Genomic DNA, 14,195 nt, shown 5'->3' with positions numbered 1-14,195 from the left:
TATACAGTCTATCTAAATGACAGATGACAAAAGTACTTATTGAGACGTTATTTCTTGTACCGATGTATTGGCAGCCTTACCTATACTTTTTTATACAACAGTGTATTTAAGCGGGTGCAACGAATGTGTGTTCAATCTACCGCAAAGACTTTCTTTTATTGCGAAAGCAATACTACTCGCACTTTCAAGCCTTCGCGTAACCCGGCCGCAGTTACGTTTGACCTTTAGCGGAGTGAATATGGGCGGCCAACTCGCTCCTTCAGATAGCCCGGCTGCAGTTACGCCGCGCCGCGCACCTGTAGCACTACTGCCGCTGTGACGTCATACCAGCTGTAGATTATGGGCGACCAACTCGCTCCTTCAGAGAGCCCGGCTGCAGTTACGGTGTGTGTTTGCCGCGCTGCGCACCTGTGGCGCTACTGCCGCTGTGACGTCATACCAGCTGTAGATTATGTTTTCTTTCTCTCAGTCGCAACATCAAAAACAAAATAAAAAAATTACCGAAGACGCTTCGAGTCGTCGCGCAGCGGCGGCCGGTAGCCACGTGACCTGTAGACGCGGCGCACTGCGTTCCTTCAGTTGGAGGCGTTGCGCTTTTGCTTTCGCAACCTGCCAGGCTTAACCAAAGCTAAGCCCCCGCCAATTTTTATTTAAACTTCATACGTCAACCTTACTTGTCAAAACGTGGCTTCGTGAAAAAGGGACTTTTGTGCCATGGTCTGTGAACTGTCGCTTGTGTCTGCAGCCAGAAACTATTGATCATTGCTTTGTGTTTTGTCGTGATTTTGTTTTTTTTTAGGGGGGGGGAGGGGGCATTGAAATTACGCCCTATACTATAAGGTTTTTGCCTACAATGGAAGCTTCTAAGGTCCCATATGATCTTTTAGTGCTCATAGGACTGTTTAGCCTGTGGAACAGCCGCATGGCAGATCGCCACGCAGAGACGCCACGTTCGTCGAAGTCTCTGTTCAGAGAGCAGTGTGCTATGTATGGTGCAGAGAGTATACGTATGCTGCGCAGGATCGACACCTCCTGCCTGGCTCCCTTTCCTCGATGCATGCGTGTGTATCACGGAATTTTGATGTGCGGGCAAAGTGAGAGCAGGATGCAGGCGTGACTGTGTATGACGGGTTGCAGAATTACGTCGTACTTGAAGCCTGTCAGGGTGGGTCCTTCCTGTCCATGCGGTGCAGCTGAGGGGGGCGTTCTTCATTACCTGAGCGCCTGTTCTCTCACCGCGGACATAGCAGCGCGGCTTCCCGGCTATCCGCACTTTCTTTCTCCTCACGACTTCCTGTCTTTGTTATCCTTCCCTCGGTCTCGTGCGTTGCTTACTCGCATTGCCGTTCGCGTATCTTCTTTCCTTTCACCCGTCGCTCGTGTTTTCTCCCGCCCGGATGGCGCGTACGTCTACCTGACATTCCTGAGCTTCTCACATGTCTCATGTGGTCGGGGGCAGCATATATGACCATATATGACCATATATGCCCCTGCCTCACGGGCATGTGAGCGCGCCTTGCTATTTGCTCGCCCTGCGTGCACACGCAGTTTTTGTTTCGTTTTTTTTTCTTTCGTTTTCTGTCCTACTTTTTATTATTTTTGTTCGTTTCATTTGCATTCTTATTTTTTTTTGTATTGTTTCTCCTAGCGGTTATATTTTTCTGTTTTTACCTGTTTAGGTATTTTTAATTTCACTCATTTTTTATCTTATCTTCTGTCTCTGCCTTTTTCTCATTTATCTTGGTTCACTTTCTTCTTTCCCTATTTTATATACCCCTTCTGCTTTCTGAAGCCCATTTATCTACTGTTTTTTTTTCTCTCTCATTTTGTAGTCTTTTCTTCCCTCCTACAGATCCCCGCACTTTCCCTCCTCCTGGCCACTTGCGAGCATCGTCTGTAGCTCTTGGGCACGCTGGCCCCAACCATGTTTCTTTTCCTTCTTAATTATTAACCCTTTTGGCGCCTCTCTGCCCTAAAAATCACCTTTGCCTGGCCATCATTTGTGCCTTTGTTTTCATAATTGGTTTTCTCAAATTTTCTCTTGGGCGTTGACCCCTTTTCTTTTATTTTTAATTGGTTCGCCTGCGACAACATCTGGTTTGACGCGGGCTTCCTCTCACTTTGTAATTGAGAGTTTTATAGTAAAGTAGGTGTGCGCTTCCACGCAATAAAGAAATAAGCATTCGTCATGTCTATGAGGTTCCATACTCGCTTCCCACGAGAAAATCCTGGGTTGGAATCCAATCCGTGGGACTTCATTTTTTCTGGGATTTTTTTCTGTTTGTATGATGCAGAAGGAGCACACAGACATCGCTGAAATCGCTCACCAGTGCCAGTAATGCTAGCGCATTAAAATACTTTGCATGCTTTAACTTAAGGTTTCACATCTCGGTTCCTTTAAGTTTCAGTATCCTGCACTGCCTGTAGCGACACCACTGGCGCTAATATTTCCCTGAAGTGCCAGGCTCGCGCTGTAGAACGCATCTGGCTGCCGGGATGAGCCTCTCCTTTTCCTGCGTCCGCCTCCCAAGCTGCAATAAATGTAGCCGCCGATGAGAAGTGCATGCTGCGATACAGCTCAAGCGGTTCCGATGAGATAAGCATGTATGGCTTACTGTTTTTGTTTGGCCTGTTCTGGTCTGGCTTGTCTCTAAAACCCACAAGTTACTAAAACATAGACGCGTTATTGTATGGCTACAATAAATGTCAGGATGAACTTTGAGCTTTGTGCTTATGATTGTGATTCGGCTGCAAGTCCGTGCAGGTCCCAAGTGAGCTAGTCATTGCAACAAGCTTCATGCACAGTTTAATTTGCTGAATGACAGCACAATCTTTAAAAGGTTGCCATGGAGCAAGTTGAAGGCAAAGTGGGTCATTTCTTTGTAATAGGTGGCTGCATGTTGACAAGGGTAGCGCAAGCAGAAAGCACTTCGCTCATGTGGGGGACCAAGCTTAGAGGTAGTTTGTTGGATAAGATCTTGTAAATTTTTAACCTGTGAATGACGCGCTCAACATGAATGCGTACAGCTGCAATTTTGTAAGTATTTTAAGGAAAGCCTTTGTCACTTATTATGAGACCGCCAAGTTTTATGAACTCTAGGAATCCACAGTTTTTTGTGATGAAGGAGTCAGTATGCCGCCCTCTGTACACCTTAGACACAAAGGCTATCATCCCATTGGGAATGATGCCTACAAGAAACTGTACGGAAAACATTCTGGCAATCTCGTCTTGACGGCATCTCTGTATATGGATTTCACTGCAGTCTATGATTTAGGTTAGTTTACTTTAAATGCAGGTGGCATGGACAGCTTGATGACTTCTTTTGGTGGCACGTAGACCCATTCCTGCAGCACCACACTCAAGATCTCAAGCATTTTCTTGAAGATATTTGATGCAGCTGTAGCACTCACTCCGAATCCAAGGCGCGGTACGTTATGCCAAGGCGAAGTTTAGCTAGGAACAAACATAACTTGTCCTCACGTGCAACATATGTGCTCTTGTACCTAGATGTAGGTAGCAAGTTCAACAACAGGCTGAATGCTGGGAGTGTTAACCACAGACGTCTTGTAGTGCTTCTTCATTTTCTCGCCTTAATTGAGTTAAAGCCTTGAAAAACACACCTTCTTCGCCAACTTCCACCCGTCCCAGTGACGTATGGAGAAGTAGAGTGAACATCAACATTGCATGCTGATAAAACTAAAGCAACTTTAAGTAGACAATACATTTTTCCTAGAAGTTCCAGTTTCAAGCAGACAAAAATGCCAGTTCATATAGAACTATCAACAAAAGATGTACAAACAAAACAGATACGAAAAGTTTAGTGACGGTTCAACCTGATCAGTCTGCTCAGTGTAACTTGAGTAGATGCTTTAGCACAATTTGTCATTGACAGAAGAATGGTAAGCTTCCCAGTGGCTGAAGACAGTTTGGCATGCCTGAAATAGCAAAAAAAAGTAAGTGTTTGTATTTGCAAAGTACCTATATGCTTTTGGTATGCTACAAAGTGTTGTAAGACAAAGACTAGATGGAGCGTAACCATAATGACAACTTGCTGGTTTATAAAAAGCATTTACATCCCAACATCTAAAATAATACTGGGTACTTACAACATCAACCTTTGTTACTGGTGAAAGGCCTCCTGCAGTAGGAGACTGCAGATCATCTGTGTCACTTGTTGGCATCCCACCATCTTCAAATTTGTCACTGCAGTCCATTTGGTGCTCATGTTCTTCTTGGGTCCTGTCTGCACTGGCTGAATCTTCTAATGTAGGTGCTGTTGGCACTGCCGCTGTGGTGATTTGCGGCAAATGCCTCTTTTTTATACTGTGTAGCTTAGATGAACCTGCCTGACTCAAGCGCTGCTGACACCTGTATTAAACAATAAAAACAAAAATGAAATATAACAATTCTGCTGGAGAAGTAGCAGGCATGTATCTGTCATGCACTGGTTTCTAGTGCAATGAATTCCCACTTTTGTCAGTGTGCATACATCATAGCCTTATACATTTACCAAAAGTGGCTATAAATTCTATTCTCGGTTTGATTGGCAATATTACCTTTGCGTCCTTTCTTGGTCAGGCACTTTATTTTTGTACGCAGGTGGAAAAATAGTTGGAGTGTACGATGGATGCTCACTCATATTACTTATGCAGTTGCCCACAAAATGAGTGCTGCAAACTCGTGCTGCCTTTGTAGGCATCCATGGAGTTCCATCAGGGCTGCACCAGGAATAAACAAAAATACTGTAAAAGTGTGCAATATTCAATATCAAGTAGCATATCTGTTCGAAGCATGCAGTTTTCCCACAAATAGATTAAAATCTACTCCTCTGGATGCTATTGGCGAATATTTTTTTTTATTTTATGAGAAATATGAGAAATACATATATAGAAATACAGTTTCATACAAGGCTCCTCCGTCCAGTTCTCGTTCTGCCGCTCATGGAAAGTTCTTGCTTCCAATATCTAACAATCATTATGGTCATCGATGTCTGCGTTTTTGTGGTTTCAAAATTTGGAATGCTATCTCATGTTCAGTCATATCTTCACCTAATACATTTAGAGCACTGAAGAATTTTTTCCTTCACACAGAAGCGTCTCAGTGAAGCGACACTATATGCGTCTGTGGCGTGGCATAATACTACTAATCTATTGAACGTGGCAGTCTGAATGTAGAATGACATTTATTTTTTCTTTGGTTATATGTATGTCATACGATAGTGTTTCAGTCTGTATTTTGTATTGTATTTTGCATTGCAATTGTTTCATTCTACACCGACAAATATGTATGTTTTTATTTTCTCCTGAATCGTCAGTATTCATTTTGGGATCCACGACTAGCCTCTGGCTGAGGATCCTTGAGTGTCTTTATGTATTTACATGTGTACTTTGAAATAAAGAAAGAAAGAAATCCGGTGTTCCTCACGGATCTGTACTTGCACCTAATATATATTTATATGAAACACTGCTTCAGAAAGCATGTAACGGGGGTGAACTCTATTTTAGCTCCTTCTCCTAGACTTCCTAGTAGTAGCACAGCTAAACCCTTCAAAGGCGAAATAACGATAACAAATATTAATTTTAAATATTACTACTGCTATGATCGATCAATATTATTACAAGATGGTCGGTTCGTGCGCGTACACCGGGACAGGCCCCAGGACAATGACATTTCCTGTAGGCTACGAATCGCGCCATGCAGATTATCAGCGAAAACAGCGGCTACGGAGAAGGCAGAAAATCAAACCTACGCCACGACCTGAGAGCACAGGGTCTAGCCATCGCTCGAGATGGTCTCCGCCAATGCGTCCCCTCGCCTGGCAGCACAGCGAGAACGACCAGGCGTGGGCAGAGGTAGCCCCCAGCCTTACCGCGGTTCCACCAGCCTGCCCATCGCTCCTGTGCCACACCACGCCCACACAGCCATGTCGAGACCAACATCAGCAATCCCGCAAGCGACATCGAGCGAGATGACCTAATTAAACATATCTAAAATAAACTCTCAACACTACTTCAATTGTCTCATGCTCAGCGTGGACCAGGTCCATTTTAAGTCACCGCCGTTTATCACACAATCACACGCACTGAACACTGGAAGCGGTAACCCCTTGTTTCTCGTACACGTCAGCACAATGCGCTTGCCATTGCCAAAAACCTCTCAAATAATAACTTGCCGCATTACCTTTCACGCGGCTCTTGGTCGGCAAAAAAATATACCGTATTCATCAACGCGAGGTTGGTTACTAAATGCTGCTTACTGAATTACAATGCACTAGACATCTCTGTCGGCTTGCACTAGGCAGAATCGTCGCACGTGAAAAACCTAAACATCTGACAAGTTTAGACAGTGAAATAAAACTCACTTGAGTCTGCGGACGGCAGTAATCCAGGCTTGCCGCCTCTTTTGCTCGTACCATTTTCCCGGAAACCGGTGGAACTTCACGGGCGGTTCTCTGCCCTTGGTGTTCACGGAACTGTTGTGGCAGCCGACAACACAACAATACACTTCCCCACTCTTCGACCGCCGCGCAACCGCTCCAGACATACTTCAAAATGAGCCACAACTCGTCTTTGTACGCCTGCAAGGCAAGATTGAGCGCGAGCAGCACGTGCAGCCGCCGAAACGCTGCCTGGTGAATGAGCTGCGCCGACGACGCGCCCTCTCAACAGTACCGAATCTGACCGCGAGGCGAGCAGTGGCGTTGCAGCAAACTATAGGTTTTGTGATAATCAGTTCCGCGGTACAATGTACAGTTTTAACCCCGAAATACGCTCGAGAATGTTCATCACGTTCCTGATTTCAATCCGGCTTACACCTTTAAGGAAATATGCGAATATTACAAATCCACGCACGAAACTCTCCCCACGCAATGGAAAGGGCTGGGTATTCTAGTTCACTATAGGGCTGGGGAAGGCCAACGAGCGGGTGCTCGTGCGCCTGCTCGGGGACCGCACCTTCGCAGGGGGGAGCTGCAGGCGCCAGTGAATAGTGCCCTCTCCGGCCGACTCCCCACAATTGACCGGGCAGACCGGTCACCCGTCGCATTGAGTAGCTGCGCGAGTGGCACGCTTTCTCTTGAAAAAGGCCAGTTCTGCACATGCTTTGCACATGTTGGCCTTCCAGCAGATATGTTTGAGCAGTTGCATGCTTTTTCCTTCGTGCTTGAACGCTGACGGACTTCAGAGGGTTAGGAAAATGCCCAGGGGCGAAGAAAAAAATGTGAGCAGCGCGGCGCCCATGCGCTGCGAAGTTGGAATTTATCTACAATGCGCTTTTACCTGGGTGGTAACAAAAAGACGCTAGAGTGGTATATTATTGCATCACGGATGTCTCTATAGCGTATTTGTGTTCCAACAGCAGAGCGCGTAGGCACCGCGCTGTTCGCATTCCGTTCTGTCGCGACAGTACACTCAGAGATGTTGGTTCAAAGAAATAGTGGACAGCGATTTTTTTTTTTGGCTGCGCAAATTTGAAAAAGAAGAACTGTAAGTGGATAAGGTCCACTCCGTGGAGCAGATTGTTGATGAAAACGCCGTTACCGTAACGGCGAAATGTGTGTCGCAAGTAAATGACAAGGTCATTTAAGACGTGGAATTCGTGGCAAATACCTTTTTATTTTGGCACGGTCATCTTCGCAAAATACTTAATTTCGTTGGGGGGCTGAGCAGTTCGGTGCACGTAACGAAATACTAATTATTAATAATTAGGATTTCGTTACGTTTTTCGCTGAATAATAATGAAAATAATCTTTATTTGAACATAAAATAAATTGCCCTTAAGGCAACACGCGAGGCTGAAGAGCAAAACGAAAACACGTACGAAATGCGCCTACCAGCTGCTTGCTTATAACTAAGAGAAAAAAATACTCTAGTTTTGTCAATAACCACCCGTGGGATAAGCGGTTGGTATTTTTTTTAATGCCGATTACAGCGCACGCGCATCCCGAAAAGAATTTATTTGCAGAGCCATCGCTCATATGCAAATGCTCATTCATGTGCAAGCAAACATTTTGACTGTTCTTATTTTTATAAATTTTTTACATAGTACAGTAACCTCGAAAATTGAACCGGGTGTCACAGGTCGGAACAATGAGGCGATCACTGACCTTGCCTCACACGTGTCTGCATAATGCAGCTGTTGATGTCCGTCTCCGAAAGAATTTTTTGCATTATCTGACAGGCGGAGGGCTTTACTGTAAAAAAAAATTAGTTTTGTTAGCGCGAGCTCCACTTCATGCTTAGACAATCACAACGAAAAACCGTCGGAAATAATATTACACGTGCAACACACCAAACATGTTTACCAACAGAAGAAAGCTTACGTCACCCTGCTCACAGCAGTTATCCAGGCTTGCCGTCTCTCGTTCTCAACCATTTCATACCCAACAATTCTGGACAAAAGCATTTTGAACGGGAAAGAGTGTATGAACGCATTTTTTTTTCATATATTGGAAGATTTCACTATAACAATCTCCTATCGACAGGCTTGCATCATTTTTCCTTATTAACGTTTTTGCTATGTCAACTGCTCGACGTGAGCGATGAAAAAAATTTTAAGATTTTGCTACACATAGGAAGGATGGACCATTACCTACTTAATATTTCCATTACAGTATCTTACAATTTTCCAATATTCAAAAACATTTACAAGGATATAAGGTCATGCCCAGGAAATCGGTAGAATTCCACTGGCAGCTTTTGGCCCTTGGTGTTCCAAGAACTATTCTGACAGCCCCCGCGCAACAATAAGTTTCTCCACTCTTTGACCGTAGCGGAATTCCAGCCATGACTCACAACGAGCGGCAACACCTCTTTTGTGCACATACGAGCCCGACGGCCCGTGCTCACAATAAAAGAGAGAGTGCCAGCGGTGCGAGCAGCATGCGTACCAGTCGAGAAGTTGCTGGCTCAATGTGCTCCGCCAGCGACGTGCCCGGACAGAAGTTCACAAATGACCGCCAGGGAAGATGCGGCGCTGGTGCAGTGGGGGCAAATTTTAGGTTACCAGCAACCCTACAGCATTTCGATCCCCAATTCGACGGGTGGTGCTCTCACTGCGGCGAGGTTCCATAGCGAGGTGTCTGACACCGCCCCACATGGTGTGTACCTGCCAGCAGAACCCACAAGGTAGATGTACTATGGTAGTGTAGGCTGCATAGAAGCCCATACGTTCAAAACATGGCAGCTTGTGGTGCGCAGCCAGCGCCGTCTTCGAAATGCGTGGACAACTAAAAAGTGACGTCATAATTAAAACAAAAACGCGACGCCAAAGTCACGTGTTTTAGTGACGTCATATTCGTGACGTCAGCGTCACGTGCTGCTTGGCGGGAAAAATAAACTGCTGAACGCCGCGACGCTTCAAGTTCAGGCAACTTCGCGACAAAACAGCTCCAAAGGAGATCTCTAACCCTGAGAATCTACGCCCAATTTCATTAACATCATGCCTAGGCAAACTCATGGAGCATGTCATCCTCAATAGGCTCCAAAACTATGCGGAGGACATGAACCTCCTACCTGAAACAATGTTAGGATTCAGGGCCCAACTATCTACGCAGGACATATCTTGCAGCTTAACAAGGACATAATTGAAGCTGACGAGGGAACAGGAACGAAAGCAATATTGGGTTTAGACCTTGTTAAAGCTTTCGACAACGTCACCCACAAAGCCATTTTGACAAACTTGTCAGAAATCAACCCCGGAGAAAGGACGTACAACTACATCCGATCCTTCCTCACTAACAGAACAGCAGTGATAACGGTCGGAACAATAGAGTCTGCCCCAATCACACTAGGAAGTAAAGGAACGCCACAGGGCTCCGTCCTGTCCCCTTTCCTTTTTAACCTCTCCCTCATCAAAATTCCCCCCAAACTGGCACAAATACCAGACCTACATCACACGTTCTATGCAGATGACATCACACTTTGGGTAACCAAAGGATGCGAAGGCTACATAGAAGACACACTCCAAGCAGCAGTGAACATCATTGAGGCATGCGCATGGGAATCCGGCCTCACTTGTTCTGAGCAAAAATCTGAACTCTTCGTGATCCGCCGTAAACAAAGAGGTAGGCGTACCACGACATCCCCCCCGCAAATAAACGTCTATGTTAATGGACGATCTGTCAAAGAGGTACAGACCATGAGAATACTGGGGTTGTATTTACAAACAAATGGAAAGAATACTGACGCACTCACTAAGCTAAAACGCACGGTAGAAGCGACGGCGCGATTAATCCGCCGCATAGCTAACCGCAGACAAGGGGTGAGGGAAAGAGATTTATGCCGCCTAGTGCAGGCCTTTGCGCTAAGCAGGATACTCTATGCCACCCCTTATCTCAAATTTTCGAAAGCAGGAAAGGACAAATTGGATAGCATGATACGGCAGGCCTATAAGGCTGCGTTAGGACTCCCGCTAAATGCCTCAACCGAAAGGCTTATGAGGTTAGGAATACATAACACCTACAATGAACTGAAAGAAGCCCATTTAATGGCTCAAACAGCGCGATTAGCCAATTCCAGAACTGGCAGGAGTATTCTTACCAGGCTCGGAATTAACTTTCAACCTACGAATAACGATGCTAAAGTAGACTTACCCCGCGACTATAGGACGGCCCTACTAATCAAACCACTCCCCAAAAACATGCACCCCTTACACCATGAGGGCAGAAGACAAGCACGAGCCAAAGCCTTACATAAGAAATACAGACAGTGCGCTGCAACACTTTATGTAGATGCGGCAGAATACAAAAATACCAATGCCTTTGCAATTGTGGTTGTGAACGAGAATGGTGACCACATCGTCTCGGCGACAATCAAAACGAAATCCTCTGAAACGGCAGAAGAGGCGGCTATAGCTCTCGCCCTAGCCCATACCCAAGGGAGCATCATCCTCAGCGATTCCAAAATGGGTATCAATAATTTCGCTAAAGGGCGAATTACAAACACCTCCCTTAGAATCCTTAACGCAACCAAATTCTCACCAAATTATTCCGAATTGATATGGGTCCCAGCCCATTCGGGGAATCCGGGGAACGAGGCAGCCCACAATAAAGCCCGAGGTTTCGTCGACCGGGCAGTGGATGAGTCTGGCTCCCTGAATTTCACGAATGACTCAATGATCACATATCATGATCTCACCAATCATTTTAAATTAGAGAGGAGAATTTTCCCCCCTCCAGACAAAAGACTTACTAAAGAAGAAGAGGTTACGTGGCGTCGTCTACAGACGAGATCGATACGCACCCCATCACTCCTCGCGCACATTTATCCAGATCTTTACAACCCAAACTGCAAACACTGTGGCCAACGTGCTACCTACGATCACATCCTGTGGGACTGCAAAATAGAGCCACCCCCGTGTGATCTAGTTACAGCTCCTTCTCTCGAGCGGTGGGAGACCGTGCTGGCTAGCTCTGACCCCAGAACGCAAGTTTTGGCGGTGGAGTGGGCTGACAAAGTCGTCGAGGGCTATGTACTCTCGACCACTTAACGCGACCTCTTGCCAAGCTCTTCCCGGCGAATAAAATGTTTTACAATCAATCAATCAATCAATCAATCAATCAATCAATCAATCAATCAATCAATCAATCAATCAATCAGCGCGACACCCGACACGAGAACGAAGAAAGAAGACACGACGAGTGCCGACCACCAACGCTATTTTTAGGTAGTCAGTTCTCGTTGTGCCTTTTTTCTTCGTCCTCGCCTCAGGTGTCGCGCTGAAGCGATGAAATGTGACGCCGCCAGACTGGTTATCGCGCGCACATCGTGCAACCGCACACCTCTTTTTTGCGTACGGGGGCCCCATGGCCACAGACGATGCCCTTTTGGGGCAAAAGCGACAGAACCGCACCCAACCGAACGAAACTACACAGAAGCGCTGGCAAAAGGGAAAAGCGGAAACTGTACACGAACGATGCACACCAAGAACTCGAGCAACAATGCAACGAGGAAAAAGTAGGGCTAGCAGATTCGAGTTTCAAACAAAAGCAAGCCGAATGGTCAAAAGATATGACCAGGGTATTACATCAGAGCACCGTCAACCTTGGCATCGTCCCGCTGCCATTGCCGCTGCTCTGAGCGAACGCTGTCATAAATTTTTACAAAGCAAGCGCTATACTTTCTAACAAAATGCACACAACTAAAACATTTTAAAACGGAATCACTGCAATTGTTTTTGAATGCTTTTGAAACACAAAATATTTCCTAATTATTTTCCTCTTCTAGTCGTGTTTGTCCACTCATTTCATTTTGGCGCTTTAGTTCCACCACTAATTTGATGTCGCTAGCACTTGGTTCTGGACCGCATTCAAGCCCCGGCTTCGCGACCTATTTCAATTGACCTTGGAACCCATCCCTACCCCCTATCCCCAACCCCGCCCTGGAAGACTCGGAAGCGGCCCTGTCCGGATGCTGCACCCTCGAGGCCCAAAGAACTTTAACGCAGCGCGCCCGGGCTGCGGCAACCGCCAACGGGGTACCTGACTAGGCATCGCCCCCAGTGGAAAGAAAAAGAGAATTTCTTCTGAAATCGGTTTCTAACCCAGACCGATGCTAATAGACCAGCTTCGCTGGCCACTTCATTAGAGCACAACGCCATCGCTGCTCTTTAAAAAAAAAATATGGCATTTATTACAGTCAAGATATGTTCTGTGGACATGAACTATGCACAAACCACGAAGAAAACAATCGCAAATCAATACAAGGCACAATACGACACACATAAACGACGAATCACGAGAAAAGACAGGCACATCACTACTACATCATAATACGAAACACCTATGCAAAGATGCACTAGAAAAAGGTCAATGAAGAGCACATCTCTAGAAGTGGTTGCCAATCTGGTTCAAATTCAGTCTGGGCATACAATTCTTTTAGATGAGAAATAATTCTGCTGAAATGGTCGTTTGTAGAAACAACAGATTTACAATGTCGATCCATCATGTGCGTTTTCCAGAGGCTGTGTAGTCAAATCGGAAAGAACATGTCTGAAGGTTCACCAACAGTGCAGTGAGATACCGCACAGAATGCGGTGTCAAACTAAGTATTATTTCAATGTCCGTTGCAAGATATCCCAAATGTGTATTGCATCTTTACAATCGATGAAACAATGCTCGATCGTTTCTGGAGCATCACAAAGGCGGCAATTTACCGTGGACATAAAAATGACTTTTTTTTTCTAATCAGTGCCTCGCTATGTAGCTTATAGAAAAATGCCTTGGTACAAGACGAGAGGGGCATTTTGCGTACTCTTTTGAGTACGTCAAGTTCCATTAAACCAAAATACATGGAACGGCACATGGGCGGAGGGAAGAGCATACAAATTAAATCCTTGTACAACCGTTTTCTCTACACTGAAAACAGGAACTCAGGGGAGAAACGAACGAGCAGGAAACGAACAGCCAAATACACCTTATACATGAAGCCCCACAAACACGGGCGATCAGAAACATTAGAAGATTATGTATTTTTGATGTATACAAGCGGAATTCTGGAAAGGGACGCTTGTCAATGCATGCTGTTTCAGGGAGGAAATTATATATTTCTTTGGAAGTTTTCATGAGAAATGGTCTTTAATGAACAGTTGTTTCAAATATCTTTGTGGAAACGGACTTACAAGCAAGAAGCAACTGCCATGTGTGTGCGTCTTGGCAATATAAAACGGCCGTACAGGTCAGGATCGATGCGCCTGTTCTGCGCCTGTTCTGCCGGATATACCCGCCGCAGTGGCTCAGTGGTTACGGCACTCGGCTGCTGACCCGAAAGACGCGGGTTCGATCCCGGCCGCGGCGGCCGAATTTCGATGAAGGCGAAATTCCAGAGGGCCGTGTGCTGTGCGATGTCAGTGCACGTTAAAGAATCCCAGGTGGTCGAAATTTCCGGAGCCCTTCACTCTGCGTCCCCATAGCCTGAGTTCCTTCGGGACGTTAAACCCCAATAAACCAATAAACCAAACCTGTTCTGCCGGATACGGGCGCTCGATTCCCAAACTGCTGCGCTTGAGAGAGTTCGCTGCAGAATCGCCGGCGGCGCGAATGCTGGTAATAGCTTGTGGTAAAGCCGCTGCTTGGATGCTTTTGGCGCAGAACAACTTTTTTTTATCTCTTTCACGGCCCTTTGTTCTACATGGTTGCTGGGCCAGCTGCATGTGGGCCTCATTTGGAGACCCTATAGTCCCGCGCGCGGGCTGCGGG

At 45.9% G+C, this 14,195-nt stretch overlaps 1 protein-coding gene across 1 annotated transcript; it reads right to left on the bottom strand.

Moving 5' to 3' along the window:
• Nucleotides 1-3,818: 3,818 nt before the first annotated feature.
• LOC149351806 (uncharacterized) lies at nt 3,819-6,590 on the bottom strand. The gene is made up of 4 exons (XM_089575651.1): nt 6,363-6,590; nt 4,558-4,719; nt 4,097-4,369; nt 3,819-3,936 (listed from the first exon to the last, which is right to left on the bottom strand). Exons 1-4 carry the CDS (start codon nt 6,542-6,544, stop codon nt 3,819-3,821), a joined length of 735 nt encoding a protein of 244 aa, XP_089431777.1. The 5' UTR covers nt 6,545-6,590.
• Nucleotides 6,591-14,195: the final 7,605 nt, after the last annotated feature.

The sequence above is a fragment of the Amblyomma mixtum genome, chromosome 3 (genome assembly GCF_055824585.1).
Source record: "Amblyomma mixtum isolate Tamu chromosome 3, ASM5582458v1, whole genome shotgun sequence".
NCBI lineage: Eukaryota > Metazoa > Arthropoda > Arachnida > Ixodida > Ixodidae > Amblyomma > Amblyomma mixtum.
This window is presented reverse-complemented; position numbering and strand designations above follow the sequence as displayed.

Excerpts from the sequence above, each read along its gene's own strand:
- LOC149351806 (XM_089575651.1), bottom strand. The coding sequence starts at position 6,544 with ATGTCTGGAGCGGTTGCGCGGCGGTCGAAGAGTGGGGAAGTGTATTGT. Across the intron at positions 4,720-6,362 it reads ACTGCCGTCCGCAGACTCAA|CCCTGATGGAACTCCATGGA; the intron begins GTGAGTTTTATT and ends TTCCTGGTGCAG. Across the intron at positions 4,370-4,557 it reads GACCAAGAAAGGACGCAAAG|GTGTCAGCAGCGCTTGAGTC; the intron begins GTAATATTGCCA and ends TGTTTAATACAG.